Source organism: Perca fluviatilis, chromosome 1, assembly GCF_010015445.1.
Source record: "Perca fluviatilis chromosome 1, GENO_Pfluv_1.0, whole genome shotgun sequence".
Taxonomy (NCBI): domain Eukaryota; kingdom Metazoa; phylum Chordata; class Actinopteri; order Perciformes; family Percidae; genus Perca; species Perca fluviatilis.
Window position 1 is genome coordinate 24,291,255 of NC_053112.1, and position 26,568 is coordinate 24,317,822.

A 26,568-nucleotide genomic window follows, 5' to 3' on the forward strand; every position below is an offset into this window, starting at 1 on the left:
AACACAGAGAGCAGAAAAGATCAGTTAAGTAGAGATGCACCGATAGACTGGCCGGTGACCGGAATTGGCCGGTTTTCACGTGCTCGGCCACGACCGGCGACCGGCAGGACAGTCTGACATAAGCCGATATCATGCCAGTCAATGCTACAATTAACTGACAACATTAGTTATACGAGTTACAGTTCTCAAGGACGCATGCGCACACGGATACGACAGCACAGTCTCTTTTTCCTTTCTCTCAACTTTTCCGCTGTGTGTCGCGCTTATCCACTCGCGGTGTGAAGCGCGTGTCCGCGCTATTCTCGCACATGTAGGGAACCTCGTGAATTAATCTGCAACATGTCAGCTGTTTGGAAATTCTTCAGCGTGTGTGCAGAAGATAACAAGTTTGCAATATGCAACACCTGCAAGGAAAAGGTAGGGCGTGGAGGGACAACACCAAAAACCAAAATCAAAGTTTTTTTGTTGGATATTGGATATGAAAAGAAGGAAATGGTTCTAAAATTGGTTCTCTTAATTACTTTAGATGTGTGTGAATTTCCCACACCAGGAGTAATTTATACAGTTCTATTTTCTAGTGATCCATTATCTGTTCAAAGAATGTTTTATGTTCGGTGCAAAATGTTCTATTAAAGAAAAGATAGAAAATAAATATTTTTGCTAGTTGTTTTCTGTGCAGTTTTTAAACAAATCTTTCTAATGTGAATTCATCTTAGAGACTATTTGTGTTTGAACAATTGTATGTGCATTGTGTATTTCCAGTGTCCTACCCAGGTATGAGGGCTCAGGGGTGGAGCGGTAGCCCTTTGTTGGGGACCTGGCAGACAAGCTGTGAGTTGGGGAGCCAGGAAGACTCTCACTGGAGGACAGAGAGCGGTTCAATGAGGAAAGGCTGCGGCTGGTGTGCAGCAGATTGGACTGCTTTGTGATCTTACGGAACAAGGAGTTCCGCTTCTTACTGCAGGACAGACAAAAAAAAGACAGGAAGAGAAAGTAAGATTTGAAATGGGATTGACATAATACATTGTATGTTAATGAATTTTTTTTTTTAAAGAATAGAGCAGCTGGAGAATGACAGGAAAGGGCTGCGGGTCAGATTCAAACCCATGCCGCTGCCAAGGACTAAGCCGGAGTGCTCACTCTACCAGGTGAGCTGGAGGTCACCCTGAATTTGCCATTTGTACGATTTTCCAAAACAAGCAAGGAGATATTTTTTACATGCATTTTTTGCTTATTATATTTTGTCCAGCTACAATGGGAATCAACTTGCAGAGACAAGATAATCCATCACAGTGAACTAAAAAGCATGAAATTCATGAGCTGTGCAGTTATAAAACCAGGGATTTCTCAATACAACAGAAAGCAAGGTTTTTTAAAAAAAAAAATATTTTTGTTTCAGAAAAGCGACGCCCAGTAAAAAAAAATTTTTTTGTTTTTTTCCTAAAAAACCAAAAGTAATGTGGGGGGGGAAAGAAACTAATGGCAAATTACTAATTTGGAATGCATGAAATCAACCTAAAACTGTGATAACCTCAGAAAACGGTCGTTAGCAATGTAAAGTATGCAACTGTAATTAATGGGCTAAAATAGATTGGGAATCTCACCAGATAAACAAGAGATAGTCAAAAAGACAGAGTTGCTGAACATTTTGCACTGTATGTAAGACTAAACAAAGCAACTCCTTTACTATTGTATTGTATTTTAATTAATGAGACAAGAATCATCTAAGACATTGCTGTCATTGCAGCGGTGCAGGTGCGTAAGCGCCTACCTGTCCTGGCTGTCCTTGCCCATGGTCCTCTTGTTTCGTCGGGCCATTTTACACTTGTAGCCAGCCTTGCGGGCAGGACCCACTTTAATGGAGGTGTTCTCAAAAGGCGTGGTTGTCACTGTCACCTTGTTTCCACTCTAAACAGGTCAATGACATAAATTATTTCTACATTGATCCTTACAATTATCCACTGTCAAGGTAATTACCTACAGAAAACTGACCAAGAAAATGTTGCCTTAATTTACGGAATTAATTAGCAAAGTTAATGTGGATTTGGAATAAAAAGTACATGAATAGCCTTTCCTTGAAATTGACAACTTATAAATAGACAACTAATTGTCCTTTTATTGGCAGAAACAGAAGAACTACACAGGAATATTGATATTACCAATATACAGCACAACTACGGATGAATAAGGCTACTGCTGCCTACCTTGAGGATGAGCTCTACAACTTCAGTGTGGACCAGACCGTGGACAGACTCCCCGTTGACGTGGGTGATGAGGTCACCGGCACACAGGCCAGCTTCCTGGGCGGGGCCGCTGTCCTCTACATGCTGCCAAGTAGCACAAAAAATTCAAGTTCATAATAGGGCAAAGGCAATTACATATAAACATTCAGAGTGAAGAGTTTAAATCTAGATATTCTGAGTTTAAGTCTCACAACAGTTAATCCTAAAATAAACAAGTGGTCTACATCTGTGACAGAATAGAGGAAATCATGAATTATTTTCCCTTTTTTTATTAAAGAACAACTGCAACGGGATGAGAAATAAAATATTCCACTGGTCAAATTTGAACCCCAAACTGAAATCAATCAACTTAACAGTTTAGATATTGCTCTTTTGCGCTCTGTTTTTTTTATTTTTTATTCACTGATCCGTGTATAATGCCACCTCAACTTTAAAATACACAATCAAAAGTCACAGCACAAGCCATTCCTTTTTTATGTGAGGTCACTGACTTCAGCTCCAGTACAAAACATCTCCAGTAGTACACACTACTACAAGTTCCTTACCCAAACAATATGATGGACACTGTAGACATCACTGTCTCCGATGTAGACCCTGATGGCCCTGAGAGTAAAACCGTACTTTTTTCCAGAGCGATGGATGGTGATGGGAGAGCGCAGCACGCTGACCGCTGGGCAGAAGTCTCTGCTGGGTGAAGAGTCACGTGACGAGGGGTTGGAGGAGAAAGAGTGGGGGGACATGGGGCTGGCCAGCGGAGAGAAGCCGCCATGCTGCTCCACTAGAGAGTAATGAGATACTGTATTAGTGTGCCACAAACTAATATTTCCAAAAGGATTTCATTCAATTCCTTCCTTGTGCTGCTCACCTGATGGTATGATGACAGACAGGGCCGTGGCAGAGGCAGACTTAATGACCTTGTTTCCAGGTCTGGAGTTGCGTTTCTCTCCATCCCCAGACAAATGCTGATGGCGCGCCCTACGGAGGACCAGGTCATTGGTGGCCCGGGCCCCCAGAGGGTCATACAAAGGAGTTATCACGTCACGTCCGGCAGCTGCAGGACCTGGGGATAATGTGGCGATGGCCGTGGTTACTCCTGGTGTCTCTCCATGTCTAGGGGATTTGTCTGTGAGGATGTAGAGTCAGGTGGAAAGTATAGTTATTTAAGTTTAAAGTAGCATTTTAAGGTGAAAATAGTAAAGTTATGAATTGTCCAGCTCCCCGCTGACTCAGCAGTAGCCACTTAATGGGGTATTACAGGCTGCTTTTTTTTCACCTCCTCTGTCCTTTTCCGTATTGCCCTCTCGCTTATTTCCATTCCTATTCCCTCTCCACCCTCATAACCCTTCACTACCTCAGACACATCCCCCAACACACCTGCTCCGTTGATCTCCTTCAGACTGTTTCTCTGCTCCAGGAGGCTTGGCGAGGGGACACTGGTTCCATCCAGTGAGGTTCCACGGACCTTGATGGGCGCCTGGCGGGACAGGAAGTCTGGCTCACCGTCTAGGGGTGAGGCAAAACGATGTGTATCCATCAGTGCTGAGAAGCGCCGACGAGCACCAAGAGGAGGGCTACCATCCCCGTCCATGTGGAGGGACTCTGAACAAGACAGGCGCTTCCTGCAAAAGAAGGACACAGACAGTACATGTAAGATAACACAAAAAGTGTATTCTCTGTAAGAATCCATTATTCAACAAAAATAGGAGTTTACAGCCATGCTAGCAGCCCAGTGAGGCTGTACTGATGCACAGTGGTTCTTTGAGCTTAATGCTAATGTCAGCATGCTAACATGTTCACAATGACAATGCTATCTTGCTGATGTTTATCATGTAGCATGTTAGCATGCTAACATTTGCTATTTAGCACTAAAAACCTCCTTTTAGCACTGACCAAAGCCTCTGTCATCTGTTTTTATTTGTATCATAAATTGTAACACCGTTTGCCTCACTGAAGATTCACCTGTGTGAACCAACCCTGAACCAATCCTCCTGTCCATCCTGAGTCTCGTTCTTATTTTACTACTATCACATCATCTACGTAGAAAATGTGTATATCCTTGTGTGCATCATTAAACCTTTAGAAAATTGTGTACTGACCCCTGCTTTGTGTTGCTTTGTTCTCAGAGATCTCGTAACTGCTTTCAGAATCAACTCACAGAGGTCAAGCCAGTAGATGATAGGATAGGAACCACAAAACAATCGTGATCAAATTGTTTCAAAACAACAGCTGAAGCTGATGGGAATGTTTTTGACCTGATGATGGCGCTAGATGACGAGTGAAGGGATGACCTTTTTACAATTCATCCCGAGGGGGACATGAATGTGTGTACCGATGTCATCGTAATCCATCCAATAGCTCTCTAGACATTTCAGTTAAAACCACACCTTTAAACATCATGGTGCACTAGAAAAGGTCAGGAGATCACCAAAGTCAGCATGATTTGTCATGAATGTCATGCATAATGGCATGGCAATCCATCCAATAGTTGTTGAGATATTTTAATCAAGACCAAAGTGGTGGACTGATCAACTGACATTGCCATCTCTACAGCCCTGCTGCTATCATGGCTAAAATTAGTCACATTATTTATGTAGTGGTACCCTGTGGAGTTTTTTTTCTAGCAGCGCTATGGAGCAGTTGTTCTATGACTGGGTCCCTGTTTTGTTTGCACATGCACATGCACAGGGGTGACGCAATACACATTCCTGCCAATGGTGTCACACTATCCCACTGATCTGATCACTGATCATCAAATGGAGATAATGATAAGGCTGTTGGCCCTGATGGCATCCCCAGTTGCGTGCTCAGGGCCTGTGCTGGGCATTGTCAAGTGCAAGCGGTGGCTGCAAAGGGCGTGCAGCATTGTTAGGGACACCTCTCACCCCAGCCAAAGACCGTTTGCCCCTCTCCCCTCTGGGAGGCGCTACAGGACTCTCTGTTTCAGCACCAGCAGGCTCAGGAACAGCTTCTTCCCCTCAGCGGTCACCGTGCTGATCTCTGCACCACGGTGACACCACCCCCTGGATCCCCACTTCGTTGTCTCAGTACCTGTACTCTGTTCAGTGACAATAAAGTTGAATCTAACGCGCCAAGATATTCTGCAATGCGCCAGAAAAGGCAGGATGGAAGAAGACTGCTTGGATGTAAACAATGGCTTTGCAAATGTTTTATGAGGAAGGAAACACATTCAATACACCTGTTAGAGCTCAAAGACACAGACTGTGCATTTTGGTGAGAAACACTGAATGTAAAAAATAACTTAGTTTACAAGAAATCTCCACAGGGCCCCTTTAATTAAAGAAATTAATGAATGTAATGAGCTGTAGCCAAAAAGTAATCATAGCTGGCAAGATACTGATAATTTGTACTTGATATGGGAGAGAGAAAATCCAATATGTAAGGTAAGAAATGTTGAGCCACTTTTACCTTATCACATTTTCTAACCATTATAAATGTAGAATGCATGAATGAATGATTTTATTTTACATGTGAATGTGGAGAGATTGAAATCTAGATGTATGCTTCCTAAAGATTGAGGTGAAATGGAGTTATGAAAAGCAATTAAAATCGGTTTCTGCTGTATGCTCTCAATGGGAAATGTGTCAGTTAATAGAAATGAGGTCTGGACTTAGCAGGTTGAAGTATTTGTGAGCTACTTTAAAGCATGACAAGCAAAGCAACAGAACAGAATCTGTATAATGAATCTAGATCACAGGATGAGAGTAAATGTTTTTATTTAGGAGGGCTAAAAACTAAAAGGCTTCATGCAAGGTAATGAGAGGTTGTTTTTTCAATCCAATATGAATATTCTGATATATCAATACAATATCATTTTGTGTATCTAAATTGGAAAATTATGCACTGAATTTGAGTGAAAAAAGCAGCTGTGTTTGCATATTTAACAAAACAAATCTTGAAGAGACATATTGGGTTTCTGTGAGTCATATGAACCAGCCATCCAAATCCACTTTCCAACTTTCCAAACTTTGCAGAAGTGAGAGCTGTTGCCTGTTGTTGACTCAAAGTGAGTGTGAACTCTCGCACAAAGTTCTTTTTATACAAGAAGTGTCAAAATTGGTGTCAGTGAGAAAGAAAGCAAAGTTATTCAGGCACACTGAGGTATGTGACAGCTAGGCTGCTAAACGAGAAAAATCCTTCAAGGAATCACCTTCAGTCATATCTTAAGTATAAAGAACACCCCACCTTATATACATACAAGCCTCTACAGCCCCTCATTTAAGAATGCCCACCACTCACATTTCGGGGGATCCGGTCCTCCAGCTCTTGTCTCTCATGCTGAAGCTGCCTAGGCTTTCTCTCTTGGTCACCTTGTCCTCCCGTGGGCCCTTGTGCTCCCGACGGGATACAGAGGTCGTGGCTTTCTGCTCCAGCTGAGACAGATGCTCCATGCTGCTGTACACCTGCAGGGGGACACAGTCAGATACATTATCATTTGATCTGTTAGTAGTTATTAACAGCTCTTGAAAAAATATAGCTGGTGAGTGGGGGTTACAGCTATATATTACTTAGCTGTAATCATTTGTATTTACTGTATTTGTTTCAGATATCAGGTTATTGTAATGTATGTATGAATATATACATGCATGGAGGGTTTTCCCCCAAAGTCCAGCACCCTGAGACTATACACTAAGTGGAAGGAGGGTGGCCGAGGCCTAGTGAGTCATAGCCACTATCCAGGATGATAGAGTATATCAGGAAAATGGCTGCAAGTGATGATAAGGATGATAAGGAGTCAGGGGGAGAGGAGGAACCATCATGGAAGCCCCCAAACTAGGACAATGGCTCCATAATTTCCCAGGAACAACATCTGAGATCTCTGTCCAGCTAAGATAATGTGCAGAACCCTCAGGCTCCCAGGCCTTCTTTTTTTTTTTTTGGACACAGATAAACAGTCAAGTCAATTGTAGACATTAGAAGTGCTTGCGATATTAATGCAATGCAGAAAACAATAAAAGGTTAATGAAAGCAAAGAAAAACAGTAAGAACATAGATACGATGGGCTAAGCTGCACAGGGAACCAACAGGGAGTTTATAGTGTATTACAATTAAGAATTATTAGATTATAAATCTGTATTTCCAGCAGAATGTCATATTCTTTATGGGGGAACTCCACCGATTTTACACATCAAAGTCGGTTTGCAGGTTTTGGGGAGTACTATTGCATTATGTGAAAAAGGTTGTATAAAGCCTTTTGTGAACTGGAGCAGCTAAAACCTGCACATTTATGGCCTTTTTCCTCAACTAATCAATGTAGCTCTACATTCAAAAAGATATAATGAATCAACTACATGTGTGTAGAACTTTGTTCATCTGCTTTGCTTGAGCGAGGCCACTCAACAGCCATTGACCAAAACTTCAAATAACATCTCAGAATTAATTTAAATTGAGCACTGAGCAATGAGGCACTTTTCGATTGTCTGAAGAGCTCCTTCACAATCTCACAATCCAAACATGAGAGGATGGACCAGGTGAAAGACAGAGGGAAGGCAGATGGAAAAACAGAGCAAGTGAGAGAGAGAGGGAGAGAGGATGAAGTAGGAGAGAGCCAAGAGAGGGGAAAAAAATGACAGTATGAGGTGAGAAAATCCCACCGAGAAGGAAAGTGTGAGAGGAAGAACACGCTGGCACGCTGCGAGAGAGAGAGAGCGTCAGAATTAGAAGAGATATGGCCACAGAAAGAATGGATCAGAAAAAAAAGGATGAAAGATTGTCTGGGCCATTAAACACACATTTGTAGAGCGAGGTCTTGATATTAAAGGTGCGTGGGGCTATGCTTAAAATAGAAACTGGAGACGAAAGGAATAAGAAGAAATGGTCTAACAGTTACAGATGCCCCGTGAAACTTTCTAAACTCCAGGTATGGGACCTGAGTCCAGTCTCCTGATGCTGCTCTTTGGAAAGTAGGACCTTATTTTTCATTTTAAGACTCTTGCGTCGGGTGACAAAATAAAGAAGGTTGACACAGTGAGAAAAAAAGGAAAACGGTGTAAGAGAGAAATGAAAGAGGAGAGAGTGGTAGAGAGAGACAAAGTCAAACCTTGCTGAATCGAGGAGAACAGGAAGAGAACTGTCTGATCTCTACAGGCTCATCGTCATTGGTGTCATCCTCGTCGTACGTATTGATGTGATGATACCGATCCGAGCGGGCTGACAGGGGAGGGAAGGGAGATGAAATATATGAGCTGTCAGTTCAACATAAAAAGTGCATTTCTGACTGGAACGGTGTCAGAAAATTATTGTACAACCCATAAAGCTAATATTGATGTAACTGATGTACTTTATGGACACATAAATCCAGAGAAACTTACTATCAAAGTAGCTGGTGTCCTCCTCTGACTCCAGGTGAGGGATGAACTCTGCCTTCTGTCTCAGCAAACTGTTCCAGTCCAGCTCTGTGAAGAACGAGTGTTGCTTCACCTCAAACGCTCCGCCTGGTGGCATTAACAACACAACCTGTCAGCCTCACTCAAAATACAATATGGATAGACTGTATATTTAAAGCTGCTTACCGTTAAATGTATGTGAAAGGTGTTTCTCATAGTGACAAACACAGAGAATTATTACCCCACACTGCAGTTTCCGTCAGCTTCTTGTGGCTTTCAGCTATTTGTTTTGGCCCCTAACGTAACTGTTTTGCTCTCTGGTCACAAGCTTTGGGTAGTGACCAAAAGATCGGTTGCAATGAGTTCCCTCTGTAGGGCGGATGGGCTCACCCTAAAAGATAAGGTAAGGAGCTCAGTAATCAGGAGAGTGCTCGTAGTAGAGCCGCTGCGCCTTCACGTCAAAAGGAGTCAGTTGAGGTGGTTCAGGCATCTGATAAGGAAACGTCCTGGGGAACCACCATTTGGACGTTTTCCGGGCATAACAAACTAGTAGAAGAACCCGGGGTTGACCCAGAACATGTTGGAAACATTATATATCTCATTTGGCTTGGGAATGCCTCGGGATCCCCCGGGAAGAGCTGGAAGACGTTTCTGGGGAGAGGGACGTCTTAATTACCTTGCTTAGCCTGCCGCCTGCCACCGCAACCAATAAACCAACCGATACATTCATATTTGTGGAATATTGAGTTTATTTAGTGTCTTTTGACATAATATTTGTGAGCCTGAATGCTTCTTTGGACAAGTCCTCATTAATAGCACTATGCATTCCTAATACCAACGTAAAACAGGTGCAAATCAGAGCTCTGATATCAAGTAAATGCAAATGTTAGTACCTGTACCCAACCTCACAAGAGGGTTGGTCTGTAACAGGGCAGAGATGAGGTCCTGGGAATCCGCAGGCAAAGCTTCATCACCATCTGGCCAAACTATATCGTCTAACAGAGATAACAAAGAGAGATCAAAAGGTCAGTGTAACCAGGAAGAACAAAATTGCCTCCTTTTGCAGAAGGCTAGTCCAAAACTACTGCAAATTTGCCCTTAATACCTGCATGTCAGCAGGGGAAACAAGACATTTTAAACATGGGAGAAAACTATTCTATCTGGAGCAGTATTCAAAATCTAAAGGCTTAAAAACTCTGCTCAGATTACAGCACATGCTTGAGTTGCATGGTATTGGATAAGAATGGTAACACTTTACTGATCCTTAAAGTATACGCAATTTGTTTTATAAACTTTGTGGTAGTCTTAAAAATAGTGTTGTACACTTACTATAACCCACTTACTAGAAGGAAAGACAATAACCCAGTTGAATGCAAACATACTGTACAGCTTTTGTGGTTTGCTTTTCATAGCTAAAGATGTGCAGTTTGAGAGTGCCTTTACAAATAAGTAAAGTAAGTTAACAATATTTTTTTACCTGTGATGACCTGTCCAAACAGCTCCTCCGGAGTGTCTCCAAAGAAAGGGACACAGCCCACCAGGAATTCATAGAGGATGATGCCCATGGCCCACCAATCCACTGGCTTTCCATAGCCCTGACGGAGAATAACCTCTGGAGCGATATACTCTGGAGTACCACACACCTGAGTGATGAAGAGGGAAGGGAAGACAGAGGAAGAAAAGAATGGAGAGAGAAATAAATAAAAGATGGGTTGGAGATGCTTGACAAACTTAAGTTGTTGGTATCTAGGAAATGTTATGTGATGTAATCCAACTTTCCAAGCGGCTGTCCAAATTACATTCATCATTTATTGTCAATTTTCCTCAAATATCCTATAAAGGTCCTCGTTCAAAGACATATTGATACTACACCGTCACAGCTCATCTCTGCAAGCTGTAGTCTCTTAACATTTGTCCGTCGCTCAGCACTACGTCACACGTTTCATTTCAATGAGGTAACAATTAGAAAAAAAATATTTTTGGGAGAAGGGGGACTTTAACTATCAGCTTATCCAAATGACAAAAAAGCATTTTTACCATTTACCCCCAGTGGTATCTATCCATTCAGATAATTTTGGTTTACTTGAGATCTCTGCCGCTGAGAATTCTGCCACCGTGCCAAAACAATGACGATTATTTAGACTGATTATTAACTAAAACAGTTATAAATATTTAAAGCAAGATCTGTGGACTTTTCAGGTAACTGGACACGAAAAGAGACTGTTGAGTTTTTCAAATGTCCTTTTTTTTTTAAATGCTGTAAACACCAACAAATAAATCTCATCAATTTCCTTAATATGGTAGAAGAAGTCTCATAAAACTGAAATAATTTGCATGGCTAAGTTCTACTTGTGGTAAGTGGGAGTTATTTCTCTTTTTTGGGGGGATTTGGTCAAACCAACCCTTTACCACTAAAGGCAGTAAAATGGAAATCATTCACTTATCTCTTCTGTTCCGTCTTTTTACATGTTCCACATTGATGACATGTTTAAGGTTTCATTCTAACATACATATACATCATACATATATGTTGTTTAGTAATGATTTGCTGTTCAGGAGATCTAAAAGTGAATATAAAATGTATGCACTTGTGAGTGATTACACATGTGCATGCTGTCTTACACAACAGAGACATCATCATTGAGTAAATGAGAAACACTCTGAGAATCTCCACTAGAAACATGAAAAGCAAAGCCCTGGTCTGTTTCATCCCCAGATGTGAGTTGATTACTGACAGACAAACAGATGACTGCTTTAACCCAGAAGAGCTGACTGATCTGAATGATTATGACCGGTTTTATTCAGAACATAAACAATAACTATAATTGCTAAAAACGGGATTGTAATGGAGATGGAGATCATTAATGATTCACTAATTCAGACTACACAGTAAACATTGTAATGGAGATGATTGATTTTGCCAGATGATTTACCAGGTTGGTACACATGGCTGGAGAAGACTAAAAGATGCTGCGAATGCCATGCTAATTATCTGTCTGCAGCCTTTCTTATTTTATAATGCAGTGATAAAGTACTTCAATTAAAGTCTAAAAGCCTACAATACACACTGCTAGATACAGGTACTGTACCTGCTTATCCAGGAACTCTCTGGCATCTTTTTCAATGTGTCCCTCATACAGGTTGGTGGTGAGGCTCATTAGACCCATCTTCGATAAGCCAAAGTCTGTAAGCTTAATGTGTCCCATGGAGGTGATGAGTAGACTATTAGAAGAAAGAAAACAGACATTCATTTTTAGCACATTGCAATAAAAAGGTAAATATAATGGAGTATGTGGTTATTTTGAAAGCTATGCCAAGGTCACAGGTTGTCATTTAGGTAGTCAGGTATTGCATAATATGCCAGAGGGAGAGTGCTTAAGTGGAGATATAGACACATGAGACTGGCGTGCTGCAGATGAATGCACTTTTCATCGAGACCGAGATGGACCCTGAAGTATTTCGGTTTAGTTTCTGTCTGGGTCAATTGCTGGCTTTAAAACCAAAACAATGACCTGAAAGATGCTGAAAAGCACCATAGAGCTGAGAGGAACTGCAGTTGGGTGATAAATCTCTGTGAGTCTGTCACTACAAGCCACCTCTTTCACATCACATGTAGTCATTTGAGCCTGTGTTAATATAAATAAATAAAAATATTGATTAGCGCAGCTTTAAACACTCACTTGTCAGGTTTAAGGTCTCTATGGACGATGCCATAGTTGTGCAGGTATTCCAGGGCTAAAACTGTCTCAGCAAAGTACATCCTTGTCAGCTCCACAGGCAGAGCCCCGATGTTCTTCAACAAAGTGGCACAGTCGCCACCTGAGAACACAAAACAAAAAAGAACAAAAGTTCTTGTGTTAGTGTGAGTGGATTTATCCATCTCATACTTTCGACAGGAAATCATTTACTCTTGCTTGAGAAATATTGAATGAAAATGATTTAGACAAATGGTACGGAAGCACAGAAAGTCTGTATATGATTTAGACAAATGGTACGGAAGCACAGAAAGTCTGCAGTATGATATCATTTAATCCTCTGATGAGGCAGAATAGCATCATAATATGTGATTCATTACAATAGCATTCCTATTTTTGTGGTGTACCTGTGCTTATAAATAGGTATCAACCTTTAATTTTGTATATTTCTATTCTATTATTCTTTTTTTATTGCCTTGTAATCCACCTTTGCACCCCCTAAAGCACGTTTGGCAGTGTCATCCCACACAAGTCACTCACAACTACCCTGCATGCCTCAGTGTGTCTGTGCACCAACAGATAAAATAAGACCTTCTGCAGCCACTTGTCTACTGACCTTGTTTGACTTTACATGGTGGAGAATCATTGTTATAGTGAAATAAGAGTCACCATATTGCTTTCATTTTCCTGAATCTGAGCAGACAAAATCACTATTTGCTATTCAGGCGTTTAGCTGACACTTTTATCCAGATTTAAATAAATGAAGAAACCTGAACCAACATTTCCTCAGATGCCTGACACATAAAAAGGAAGGGCGAACGGAACAGAAAAGTCACCCAGTCATTCCGAGTGGTCTCATGAATGATAAATCTCTTTTCAATTTGAGTCCTCCCTCTGTGTAATAAAAGTCTGCAATCCAATTAAATCTGACTCCCTTACCCTCAACATATTCCATGACCATGCACAGATGTCTCCGAGTTTCAAAGGAGCAGAACATGGAGACGACGAACGGGTTCTCTGCGAAGGTGAGGATGTCTCTCTCTACAAACGCCTGCTGGATCTGGTTCCTAAGGATCAGATTCTGCTTGTTGATCTTCTTCATGGCAAAACGCTGACGTGTCTCTCTGTGGCGCACCAGGTAGACGGCACTGGAGAGAAGGTGAGACAAGAGTGAAAACCGAAGGGACTGGTGGTGCCAAGATGATGTATGGAGGAAAGAAAGCAGGGTAAAAGTGGTGAGACCAGTATTAAGTGTATTGTATGAGAAGATTTAAAAATAGACAAGATATTCCATCTACTGTTAGACATGAATTCCATACAGTATGGCTGAATGGATATTAAGACTTAAAACCCAATGGTACACAATGTCAAGCCTCACGCTAGTAACCTTTCAATTTCTTTTAATCCTGAACTGAATTTTTGTAGCCTACCTCAGACATATCCTTTCTCTTTTAAATGGGCAGATAATGCAGGCTCCTTTCTGATGGAGCCAAGCTTTAGATAAACTCTTAGATAATCTTTTAAATTACAGCAACATGTGCACTGATTACAACCAAGAGGAGACCAAACATTGCTTTAAAATCCCCATGGATTGCATTTTAGTTGTACACTTCAAGTTCATGCCAATACGTCATCTTTCAAATTATTCTACAAACCAGTGCCTGAATATATGTCTGAAAATGTCTTTTAAAAAAAGTGTCATTGAGTTTTATTGATTTTCTTTAAACAGTTCTTCATGAAGCACTACAATATATGATTGATTATTGATTGATTATTGACCTTGGAAACACTTACTGTAATGCTTTTTTTCCCGGAGCTCTCTACCCCATTTCATAGTCTTCCACAGCGTATTGAGGTTAAATAAACCATACATAATAGCTTCATTGGATTTCATTTGGTTTGGAGGGGTCAATGAGGTGTTAATCCATTGCTTACCCATACGCTCCATTGCTGATCAGTTTGATGCTCTGAAAATCTTCTTCACTCGGTGGCTTAATGGCCCTCCCTTTTCCCTGGTGATACATTTTAAATTTATAATTCAAATCAACACAAAGGCTGTTTCAATTAAATGCTCAAATGTGATTGTTTCTTTGATGAGAAGATAGCTGTGTGTGTGTGTTTGAATGGGGGTGTGTATATGCAGTCATATTGTGTGTGAATACATGTAAACACAGATCTGTCTGTTTTTGTGTGTTCTTCACCTCTGCTGAGTCATCAGTCTCTGGAGTATGAGGACCCTCACTGTCGTAGCTGTCAAGGCTCACGATTTCTGTTGAGAAGCATGTTAGTCAATCAAGCAACATGGTGTCAAAATGAACAGAGACATTTTTCATGCTAAAACGCCAAGCCTCCCAAGCTGCTGTGAGCAGATAAAAAAAATGCAGCTGCTCAGACATCTTAAACAAAACAGCTATTACATTTTTCAAAACAGATGAAAAACCAAATGTGTCAGATCACAGAAAGAAAAACCTGAGAGTTAAAATAGCTTGTTCTATTTATTTTTCTTGTCTCCTTCATCTTCCCCTCCCCCTCACTTTGTACCTTCTCCTTTCTTGAGCAGCACTGGCAGCTAATTTTCAGTGTTCTTCCACTCTTGTATGTGACAGCTGCTGGAATACACTGATTATAGTACTGTTTAGTTGAAGCAGGCAAACAATTGACTAATAATTAACTTTGCAAAGCGTTAACAAAGCCGCATTGTAGATATTAACTTAATGTCAAATTAAAGTCACTGAGGTGACAATCCTACATTCTGTCGCTTTTTCTTTGACGCTGAAAACAACTGATCTTGTCAACGGTCTCTATGAGCCAAGGAGCCAAAAAAAGAAATGAGTGTGAAAGTGTGCAAGCAGCTACGTGGGTGTGCATGTGTGCCTTGCATGACAATGTAGGTGCAAAAAAAAGTGCAAGATCAAGATATCAAGTGGCACATTGTTAGCAGAGATAAGCGGAGAAAGGCCTGGCAGGCACGTATTCTTCATGAATTCAAAAATAAAACTTTTGTGAAGAGTCACTGCATGTCACTTAACCCATCAGCTAATGAACAGCTCCTGATGGATGAGACCGGGAGCGGCTTGAGCAGATGTGAATTAGAAATGTGAATTTGGGGGCACAGTCTGAGCCATGATGATTAATGAAAGACAGCGATGCCACCACGTCACCAACCAGCAAATGATCCAGCCAGTCTACTTTACATCTCCTACATCCTTGTGCTGAACAACCAATAAAGCTGATCGATAGCTTAATGCAGGGATGTTGAAAGACTGATACTGTGAGACAACTGCACCCGAACAAGACAACCACTGACTTTTTGACTGTATTGTCTGTATGTTTACAGTTTTCAACACAGGGCAAATATCTGTAAATTAATGGATATAGAAGGGTGTCAGTATCAGAAAAATACTGATAGCAAATATTAATGAATTTTGTAATTCCTATTATTATTCTATGATTTAATTACTTTCATCAATTTGGAGATACTTATCCTAAGTTTTGGAAATGCAGTTATGATCATTTGGTGGCTTTGGAGGATGTGACCAGGATGTATAATGTTGCCATGGAGTCAGTTAGTTAGCTGTGGGCTGTGTTTTTGTGTGGGCCAATATTTCTTTACATTTTGACAAATTGGCACAATTAAAAGTACGCAGAATTAGCTGTTAGCAGTTCCTGGTTGCAATGTACCCATATATGTACAGACAACTATCTTTGGATTACTTTGGAACTGAAGGCAACTTAAAAACCTGAAAATGTTTCTGTGATATCTCATGGACTTCAGAGATTATATCCTCAGGAAGTGTGGGTCACACTGAATTTAAAAATATGTGCATTAATGTCTGTGTGTTCAAATTTTACTTTGAGTTATGAGTTACACATTTTGACACAAATTGCGACATCCAGGCGCTAAGGGTTTTAAAGTGACTTAATTCCCTAGATGAGATGTGGCTCGCAGTCACTGTTGCTGCTCCAAGTGCTGATCGTGTTGATAAGCGGGATCAATTAATGGGACAAACTACAATGACTAACTTAAAGGAACTTAGAGGAATAGTTTGAACATTTGGGAAAAAGGTTAGTTTGCAGAGAGTTAAATAGCAAGATTGATCTCATGTCTGCCCATTAGGTATGGAGCTAGAGCCAGGAGGTGATTAGCTTAGCTAAAAAAACAGAAGTATGGGGAAACAGCTAGCCTGGCTTTGTTTTTGAAAAATCCACCTACTAGCACCTCTAAAGCTTGCTAATTAACAAGTTATAGCAAAAAAAATACCTGACAAGGTGGGGTTTTAGAGGAAGTTATAGGGTGTAAGTATTTCTTGACAAAGAACAGTTTATCCAGTGATAATATCCAGTGTTAATGGTGATATTTTGTCACTTTGGACAGAGACAAACTAGCTGTTACCCACAGCTTTCAGTCTTTATACTAAGCTAAGCTAATCACCTCTTGGCTCACACTCAGTAACGCACAGACTTGAGAGTGGTATCTTCTCATCTTATTCTTGGAAACAAAGTGGAAAAATGTATTTCCCACAATGTTGAACTATTCCTTTATGTGTGGTTTGATGGAATTCAATACAAGATCACTGTTAAATCATCTTACCACAAGGAAACAGCCAATGTCTAACAGAACAAATAAAAGATTTTACACATATTTTCTGTGGACATACAGTATTCCCTGTTAAAGCTACATTTGTACAACAAACCCAGAACTACATATCTTTTCTTTCCCTTTCTCTTACCCTCCAGTGGGTCTCTAGTCAGCCCCAACTGGCTGATGATGTATCGAGGGATGTCTGCCTTCATCAGTTGTCCCTCCTTGGCATGGTCCTCCGCTGCCTCCAGCAGATGGTAAAACTCTTCAGGGTTGAACTCCTATCATTGGAGAAGAAAATAATTAAGTGCTAAAGGAAGCTACAATATAACTGCAGAATATCTACCATCAGAATTTAAATGCAGTACTCATATAGACGTACTCCAATAGGAGCTAAAGTAACAGGGTGAACACAATGATCACTTTGATCACAGCAGGGTGAACACAATGATCACTGCTTATTTATAACATTCAGTGCAGCGATATAAAACATCTTCAAGTCCACAGTTTTAACACCTTCAAATAGGCTTGAAGGCCAGTGCTGGAGCCACATCATCTCTACAAGTGAATTCAAAAAACTCTAATTAGCTCCTGTCAACACCAGATGATTGCCATTTCAAAATAAACACTTCTCTCTTGAAATTGTTTATTAATCCTCAAACAAATTTTCATTTACAGGAACTGAATTATTTTAAATGATGGCACTGTTGAGTAAGACTAACTCATCTTGCTATAAGACTTTTAATGATATTCTCCCCAAAGTCATGATGGTATCCTAATACGGCGATATCGTGTGTCTAATATATATTATGACATATTTGTAACTGAAGAGTAAAAATATGATGTGAAAAATATGATTCTTCTGTCCATTAATTGACTAATTGTTGGTATATAAGCTCTCAGAAAATAGTGACAAATATCACATCACAGTTTCAATGTCCAATGGCATCTTCAAATTGCTTTTTTTCACCCAGCAGTCAAACATCCAAAGATATTCAATTTACTATCATAGAAGACTGAAAAAACAGCAAATATTTACATTTGAAAAGCTGTAACCAGTCCCTTTAAAAAAAAAAGAAGCCATTTAAGTAGAATTTTCAACTGCAAAATGTCCTGCTTAGTATGTAACTTGGTCACAATTTAAAAAGAAAGATTGTTTGTTTATGTTATGTGTTTATGTTTGTAAAAGTAATTATCAGCCAATATATAGTTATATGATTTTTTTTTTTTTTACTTCCAAATATCTGGTTTAAAATTCCAGCATCAGTCGGGCTCTGACTGGTGCCAAAATGTTGATAACATATTACAAGAGAATGTACCACAGTATATCACAATATTGATTATTTTTACAACTGGGTATTAAACCATGATAACTGACCTCCTAGTTAGCAGAAACAAAAAGATTTGATAACTGAACTAATGTTATATTTTGTCAGTAATTCAAGGTGTGCCCAACTTATAATTAAAAAACTAAAATTTACTTCAACCTGCTGCAAATTCATGACCAAACACGGCTATAGGGCTGTCAAACAAACACAATCAGTGTTAATACACCTCCCAACTTTAAATTGCTTTATTTTTGCAATGAAACAGCCTTTTGTGTTGTCCTGTGGGATTCAATTTCATTCCTGTTGGTGGAATAACATTTTGATTAGAAAGCAGAGCCTGGGGCAGCCGGGATCATTTCCCTCCTCCCTGCTCTTTCATATCTGCTCCCCTTGACCGGAGAAAAAAGAAAGAGTACAGAAAGGGGGAATTAACCTGACTCATTGATAGCTTGCTCTGCTCAAGGATAATATCCCTGCAGCTTACAGCCGACCGACTGCGTGACATTTTCACCAAATCAGAACTCGTAGCTGACTTGAATACTTAATGAACTCTACACCCGTGGACAACATCTTATCTGTGTGTGTCTTCTCCTCTATAACCTAAGGGCTGTGAGGATCTTAAGTCCCCTCCATATCCTGCCTGACCCTATCGACCTCTTCTGGCGGTTGCCTTGGCAACGGAAAGATGAGAGGAAGGGTGGTTGAAGTAGGGACCACGCCAATGACAAACATGTGAGGCCATCAATCAGTGAGCTGATTGCCAGGTATGGCTAAGCATCCTGTGCATTAGTAATAACAATATGATAATAATATTGTTATTACTAAGTAAGTTGAAGTGAGTTATGTACTGTAAGTATCAACAAGTCAAGGACACGGCTCTCTCTCCCAGCAGATTTGATGTGCTGCTGAGAAGATCGACAAGAGGTGGAAAGAAAATTTTACAGTTTTGAGTTGGAAAAATATCCTGCGGCGATAAGCACATACTCTGCTGTGTCTGATGTACCGACAGCTTAAACAAAACCATGACCTCTACTGCATAATACAGTATCTTAATTCATACATTAAAATATATTGTATTAATAATGCTTAGGGTGAAACTACATTTACTGGAAGCAAGTGCACATTAGCAGCCACAAGTGTACATTAGCAGCCATTTGTGAATGCAAGGGGATGTCGGAAATATGCAACACGAGTGCAAGTGTAGAGCAGAGCTCTGGTAATGTGTTTTCACATCCACTAGTTTTGATTCTAATGCAGCTACACTGAATGACCATTTAAAAATATCAAGTATTTTGCAATTGCATGTTGCTTCCAACGTCTGCAACATATTCATAATAATAATTCATTTTATTTATGGGCGCCTTTCACATCACTCAAGGTCACCTTACAGCAGTAAAACAGTAAAAAACAAGAACATAGACAGCTACGTAAAAACAAAACAAAGGACAAATACAGCAATAGTAAGAAGTATGAATGGCGTGGGCAGACGGAATGTGCTAATCTAATAAAAAAGTGTTTGGAGCTGTGATTTGAAGGTTGGGAGAGGGTTAATTTCACGAATGGTTTGTGGGAGAGAGTTCCAGAGATGAGGGGCTATACGACTGAAGGTTCCAATTCCCATGGTTGCTAAGTGGGTAGGAGGTGTGTTGAGGAGAATTGAGGAGACAGATCAGAGGGTCTGGGAGGGTGTGTACGGAGTTGCGAGGTTGTGGAGAGCCTTGAAAGTGAGAAGGAGAATCCTATAGTCAATGCGATATTTGATAGGGAGCCAGTGGAGTTGTTGAAGGACAGGGGTGATATGATCTATAGAGAGGGTTCTATATTGACTCGCTACATACCCTGTTTTGTAATGTTTTGAAATTTTGTTAGAGAAATCCTTCCTAAGACTTCCTGCTCATTAAAGAGTTTTGTCCGCAGGCTTAAAAGGATCCTTCCGCAATTTAGTACTGCATTTCCATGAAGTCGGGGACTCACATTAAAAAAGAATGGTTCAAAAGTCGAAGCCAAAGAGATATTCTGACGTTTGGTCCCTAGTATGGGTCAAGCAAAAAATGCTAGATCCTATCTTTCCCATAATGCTACTCTAAAGTGTCTTTCATTAAACCTTACCTGCCTTCTAAATGCACATTTTTTTCAAGCCCCACACCTCCACTTTATAATGCAGCCATTTTGTTAAACATTATAAGTCTCAAGCCTAACCCTGATGACATTATCAAGGTTATTTTTCAGACTTTGGAGCGCTCCTTTCAGAGCCTCAGAAGAGATTACACAACTGTTTTCACACGCTGAGCAGTACTCCTCATGCGACTGAGCTCCATGTGTAAGATCTGTGGAATGCCCCTTTAACAGCAGCAAAAGATAGCCATGTTATAATATGACAACATTCTGATGAACTCATATTAATAGAAGCATTTACAAAGAGTACAAGGAGCTATAATCTCTTCAAGTTCTTCTGAATGAAGCCCAAAAAGTAATATTATTATTTTTTATCTCTCCAGTATGATTGTTTTCCCTTCTTTTCTGATGACTGAAATACTAAAATTTTGCTTTTATTTACTTATTTATTCTTCTTTCTGCAGCCATGGGGTTAAAGGTATATAGGGCATAAGGGGTAGTAAGGGGTGTGACTGGCATTGGGCCTATATTTGTGTTGCTAATTTGCCATAATTGAAGGTTTTTGGTTTCTATGTTGTAAAAATCTAAGACGGATGTGTGGGCACACAGATTGCATGCAGGTATGTATCATGACGTGTACATTCCTTGGATGAGTGTATACATATAGCACCGTTATCTTAGATCCCTGTGCCCCCACCAAACTAAATAGGAAAATAAAACAAAAACAAAAAAAAGATACCAGGTCTTTTTATTTGTCACAAGTAAAACAAATGTAATGTAAAAGATAAAAAAAAGCCTTAAAGTCAGCTTCTAGCTGTGACATATTTGTTTCATCACTTCAAACTGAATGCACCGCAGACAGCCTGACCCACTTCTGCTCATTCTTTAATGCCATTTCAGTGTGAAGGAGTGGACCACCATCTCCATGTGGGAGGACAATAGTCTTTCCCAGCAGATGAAGCAGAACATACTCAGAATGTGAAAGGCCCTCAGAAAAGACAAGGATCTTGTCACTTGATTCAATAGATGCTCATTTGTTGATTCCATATCAGTGTGTATTGAGTGGCTGTTTCCTAAAACTCACGACATTATCAGGTAGAGGGATGAAACTCACCAAACACTCGAGGAGCCTGGCTGGACGAGATATGATGATGAAGAGCTTTTTGACCAGCTCAATGACGAAGGTGAGCTCCGAACTTTCTGAGCGCTCATAAGCCTGATAGCGAGGGAGAGACAGGCAGACAGAGAGACAGGTTAGTGATGTGCAGTGTTTGAACTGACATTCCTCTCCATCTCCATGACTCGCGTGTCACAACTCACGTCATGCAGCAGCTTCTCCAGGTTCTCCTGCAGTTCACAGAAGTAGACACTGGTGATGAGACCCTCACGTGATTTGGTCAGGCAGTCTCTGGACAGCTCAGCTACCTGGTGGTGGATGAAACTAAGGACCCCATCGGCCAGTGGCCGGACGCTCTCTGGGCAGTAGTTGTGGATGAACTCTGCCAGCCTCTCCTCCATCTGAGCTGTGGCCTAAATTAATTCAAGATGATGGTTAACAGACAGTTGCTATCATGTTGTCAGGTGGATGTTTAGAGCTTTTTTTACTGAAAACAGCTGCCTGCTGCAGTCGAAAACGACACCTAACAATGAGACAATGAGCTGAAACTCTCTATAAAGTAAAGCCGAGGGGAACTGCAGATTCAAGGGATAATTCATTTAGAATGCTGTAGGTTCAGCACTACGAGCCCTTTCACATTGTCATTTTATACATTTTTATAATAAATTTTTTTGGATTATAGCTGCTATAAAATGTCACACAAAGAATATTATGTTAAATGTGAAAAAAGTAAGAGGCAAATAGTTAAATTGTCTTTTGGGAAGAACATGAGGCAGTCTGAATTATTCCAAGTCTCACTTGTGTAACAAATGTTTAGGAAACATATGACGTCAGAATTTAGACCCCATTAAGCATCCATTAAATACTAATTATGAATTACTATTCCAGTCCTTAGAAGTGTGCAATTGTATGTGGGAAGCCTTGTTAGCACTGCTTTAAAATGCATCACTGTGAATGAGCACAGGGTGATGATGCAGGTGTATGTGTTTGTGAGTACAGGCAAGTGTTTGAGGAAACCGGCTTGTAGAGTGACACACATTTCCGGACATACGTTTCCCTGTCCATAGAAATAGTTATCTAGTATCTAAAAGTATCTCTCAGACATTGAGTCGTGTATCTATGTTTCAGTATATAACGCATGCAGGCAGCTTTAAGAGGTTAGCTTACGGTTTGATTACATATTGGCCTGGAGCAAGATACCTGATCTAATTTGACTTTGCTAGACCTGACTCATAGGTCAGACATGGACGACCTCCAGGAGTTTTCACACATTGCAGTGTCAACAGCTTACAAAGAACTGTAAAATAAAATCCCAGAGGCTGCTCTCTGACTGACTGTCTTTATGTTGTATGTAGGAGGAGAATGGTAAGTAACAAGGGTGCCGAAATACAGAGATCACAGCGGAAAAAGAGGCAGGAAACATTTGGACTCTCCGTCGCTGGGAGTCAAACTGCGGACATTACAGTTTTATGGTATGCGCCCTAACAATGATGCTACTGGGGATACTTATACTCTGACTCAATAAATATTGTGGCTCGAGTGTCTGCATGCTGGCATAATATTGCTGCCTGGCTGGCTCATCACTGAAGCCCAATCTTACACTCAGACTGATCTGCTCCTTGTTGAAGGAAAATACTTTTGTGAATGACCGGCTGTTGCTCTCAGAGCATTTGGGGATACCCTAATGTTGCTGCAGTCATTAAACATCTCCAAGTCTTGCTAGCTTATATCATTTTGCAGGTGGTCATATCCCTCCAACTGATCCAAAATGTAGCAGCCTTTTTGATCTTCACGTTGCCGAAACACCCCACTGCTATGCTCCCTACATTAGCTTCCTGTAGTTGATTCAGTCCCTGATGTTAGTCTACAAAGACTGTAATGGTACCCGTCTACTTCCCAGGCAAAACCTTTTTGCTCTAGCAAGAACTGTCTGATCTACTGTTCGCCTGGAGCCGTCGTCTGTTCTAAAGAATATTTTTTAGCTTGTTTACTTGTTGTTCTGGTCACATGTTCACCCAATGTGGTGTTCAACGTATCGTCAGCTAATCACCAACATGATCTGAATCCTGCCATTACAAATAATTAGCATTAATTTGTGTCGCCCTTGAAAAAAATACTCGAAAAAATACAACAAATGTTTTAAATGTAAATCAGTGTAGCTAAAGAGGTATGCATGCATACTGTTTGAGTGTGTATTTAATGTGTGCATAGATGCATCGTTTACTATTGTGTATTTGTTTGTATGAGGCCGACCTTGGGGAAGCGTTCCTTGTAGACATGGTTCATCATCACTATTTCATTGTCATAGCAGGATGGAGAGCGCCCTGGGCTGAAGAGAGACAAACACACAGAGCGGGAGAGAGTGAGGGGAGGCAGTCGGTGAGATGTAATTCTGTACTGTTCCCTTGAATAAAGGAATAATTCACTGCTTCCCCTCATGTCCATCCTGTCTGTACATTATGCTAATCGCAATTGCACTCAGTTTAGTTTCTCTAATTGATCTGGTGACCTCCTGCACGTCACGCCACACATGGTACAGACGTCAGACAAGCAGGAACACATTCAGAGTCACATGCACACTCTCCTACACACACACACATGCACAGATATAAGGCTATGCAAAATGAACATGTGACAGAACCCCCCCCCCCAAAGAAAAACTTACTACTTGTTATATCGTAAAACTCATACAGTGCCAAAATAAACATTCACAAAAGAAAAGCATATTAAACAGTTTAACGTCACAAAGATATGATATGAATACAGGTACACAATAAAGGCATTCTGTATACTGAAACCACAAGAGAGGAGATAATCTAGTGTAGCAACTGCTGAAGAGCTTAATATTAAAACTGATGAAAGTGGTGATGTGTATGCATGTTGCAATTGAGAGTAGAGGCTTTAATATGTGTGGTTGGAGGGAGTGCATACCAGAGACTTCTGCTAATGGAGAAACTGCAGCACTCTGAAGAGGCTTAAAGCACTGGAAGGTGGACTGATATAATAGTGGTGGAAAGCAACTACATGTAAAGACATAACTTGAGTATTTCCATTTTCTTCTACTCTCTACTTCTACTTTAATACAATTCAGGGGTACAAAATTTGCTTTTGTAAATATTTTACACACAAAACATACAAACAGCCTATAAAATATGATGCTACAGCATAGATTTATCTACCCGGTAGTACTGTATATTGTAATAGATTAAGGCCTAAACCAATAATGTATGTGAGTGTGTCTCTCAATACTTTCCAACTTTAACTTCCCAACCCTATATGAGGCACTCAGTCATAGGCAATTCACTGAAGACGAAAATCTTTGAAAAAATCCAAATATATACTAAATAAAAAAAAAAAAATGTTCAATAATTTTCTAAAACAGTTACTTAAACAGGAGTAAAGAGCTCATTTGTTGTTGGGGACTATTGTGTTTTTAAGAGTTTTACTTTTAAGTTTTTTACTGTATGTCACAGAGGAATAAGCTATATCTGATTTGGCTACACAGCCAATACTTATTAGTAGGATCAATTCATTATCGGTTTTGGTCTTTTAAAGGTACAATGCATTAAATGTCTAAAAACGACCATACCTATGTTATATATATTTTTTTAGTTGTGAAGTTACACTATTCCAAATGTTTCCATCAAATGGCAAACCCACAGAAATCTGTTATTTTATTTTCATATGTTTCATTTAGTGTCATATAACCTTTCACCATCTAGTTACTCGTAACTTCTGTCAAAACACGGGCACCCAGATGCTACGTTCGAGAGTAATTGTAAATCATACAATGTCACAGAAAAAAATACTGGTAACTCTGCTTTTTCTGCCAAAAGGTATCATTTTGTGATTAATTACATGCCACTTTGCAACACAGTAATACAGAAGAAACCTTATTTATTGATACATATCAATATTTATCCAGCTTAATGTTACTACAATGTATGTGCTGGTTGACAAGTAGCTAACGTTAATGCTAGCTAATGCTTGGTGGATAACATTATAGGGTTACAACATCGTTCAACACGCTTATTAAGTTATTAGTAGTATGATTGTTTTGACCATGGATAAAAGCAGCACTGCGCTAACCCATGAATAAGTTCACTAGTAACATTAACGTTAGCTGTATAGATAGACAATTAATCTAATGCTAATTTAGCCAGCTAGCACACTGCGGTCTGCCTGCCTCACTCCCCCGGCACAAAGAGACTTCATTCAGGATGATAGTAGGGGTGGGAATCACCAGAGGTCTCACGATACTATATCATCACGATACTTATGTCACGATACGATATTATTGAGATTTTAAACATATTATTTTATCGCAACATCTGTTTTATCTGAAAAGAGACATTTCTCTGTTTGCTCATCTCACTTAAATTTTTTTGCTGCAAAATGGGATTGTCAAGCAGACAAACTGACCAACACATATATAATAACAGATCGATACTTGGCATCTGTGTATCGATACAGTATTGCCACGGAAAATATCGCGATACTATGCTGTATCGATTTTTTCTCCCACCCCTAGATGATAGCTGACAACACAGCCAGGACATGTAGCAATAGCTAGTTAACGTTAGCCCCAGCCGGTGCCGGGTGCTTAGGACGCTAATGGCAGTTTAATGAAACGTCGGGAAACAGAGAATATCAGACCCAGGCATCCTAGTCACAACATCGGCCATCCATAATGTTAGCTAGCTACGTCTCCGTAAACGCTATCACTGTTTGTACTGAAAATCTCCTAGCTGCCGAATTTCTCCACCCTTCACTGTCTTTACAGTTAGTTAGCTAAATTAACCTGACAGGTGGGTTAAGCACCAAAACAAATAGTTAAGATTACAGAAAAGTGAAGGGGGAGATCGGGCAGCTGGGAGATGTTCTCCAGCTGCTGACAACGGCAATCGAACATCGTAGCCGTCCTGGAGATTCCCCCTGCAATCCCCAACCACACCAGTCTCCCAGCCTCGCTGAGTAGCTAGCTAGTGTTACAACAAACCCCGTCCGACCGGTAAAATCCAAAAGGTGACATTAGCATGTGAAATATACTGTGATCGTGTGGTTTTAGCTGCTAAAACCTGCTAACATTAGCCGCTAATGTTAGCTTGCTGGCTCACTAGCTAACTGGTCAGCTAGCTACCAAT

The 26,568-nt window shown here is 40.3% G+C and overlaps 1 protein-coding gene across 4 annotated transcripts in view; it reads right to left on the bottom strand.

Annotated features, from left to right (window-relative positions):
• LOC120561855 (microtubule-associated serine/threonine-protein kinase 1-like) overlaps positions 1–26,568 on the bottom strand; it is a 75,042-nt gene that overhangs the window by 4,793 nt on the left and 43,681 nt on the right. For all 4 annotated transcript variants that reach the window (XM_039805180.1, XM_039805171.1, XM_039805186.1 and 1 more), the window contains 20 exons: positions 23,678–23,753; positions 21,628–21,837; positions 21,422–21,523; positions 17,013–17,145; positions 14,484–14,551; positions 14,218–14,294; positions 13,222–13,430; positions 12,268–12,406; positions 11,677–11,809; positions 10,065–10,230; positions 9,481–9,582; positions 8,573–8,695; positions 8,302–8,411; positions 6,501–6,664; positions 3,618–3,862; positions 3,109–3,366; positions 2,789–3,021; positions 2,205–2,327; positions 1,772–1,908; positions 771–958 (listed from right to left, as the gene is read on the bottom strand). In XM_039805180.1, coding sequence (XP_039661114.1) covers positions 771–958; positions 1,772–1,908; positions 2,205–2,327; positions 2,789–3,021; positions 3,109–3,366; positions 3,618–3,862; positions 6,501–6,664; positions 8,302–8,411; positions 8,573–8,695; positions 9,481–9,582; positions 10,065–10,230; positions 11,677–11,809; positions 12,268–12,406; positions 13,222–13,430; positions 14,218–14,294; positions 14,484–14,551; positions 17,013–17,145; positions 21,422–21,523; positions 21,628–21,837; positions 23,678–23,753 — 2,996 coding nt within the window. The remainder of the gene's footprint in view (positions 1–770; positions 959–1,771; positions 1,909–2,204; positions 2,328–2,788; positions 3,022–3,108; positions 3,367–3,617; positions 3,863–6,500; positions 6,665–8,301; positions 8,412–8,572; positions 8,696–9,480; positions 9,583–10,064; positions 10,231–11,676; positions 11,810–12,267; positions 12,407–13,221; positions 13,431–14,217; positions 14,295–14,483; positions 14,552–17,012; positions 17,146–21,421; positions 21,524–21,627; positions 21,838–23,677; positions 23,754–26,568) is intronic.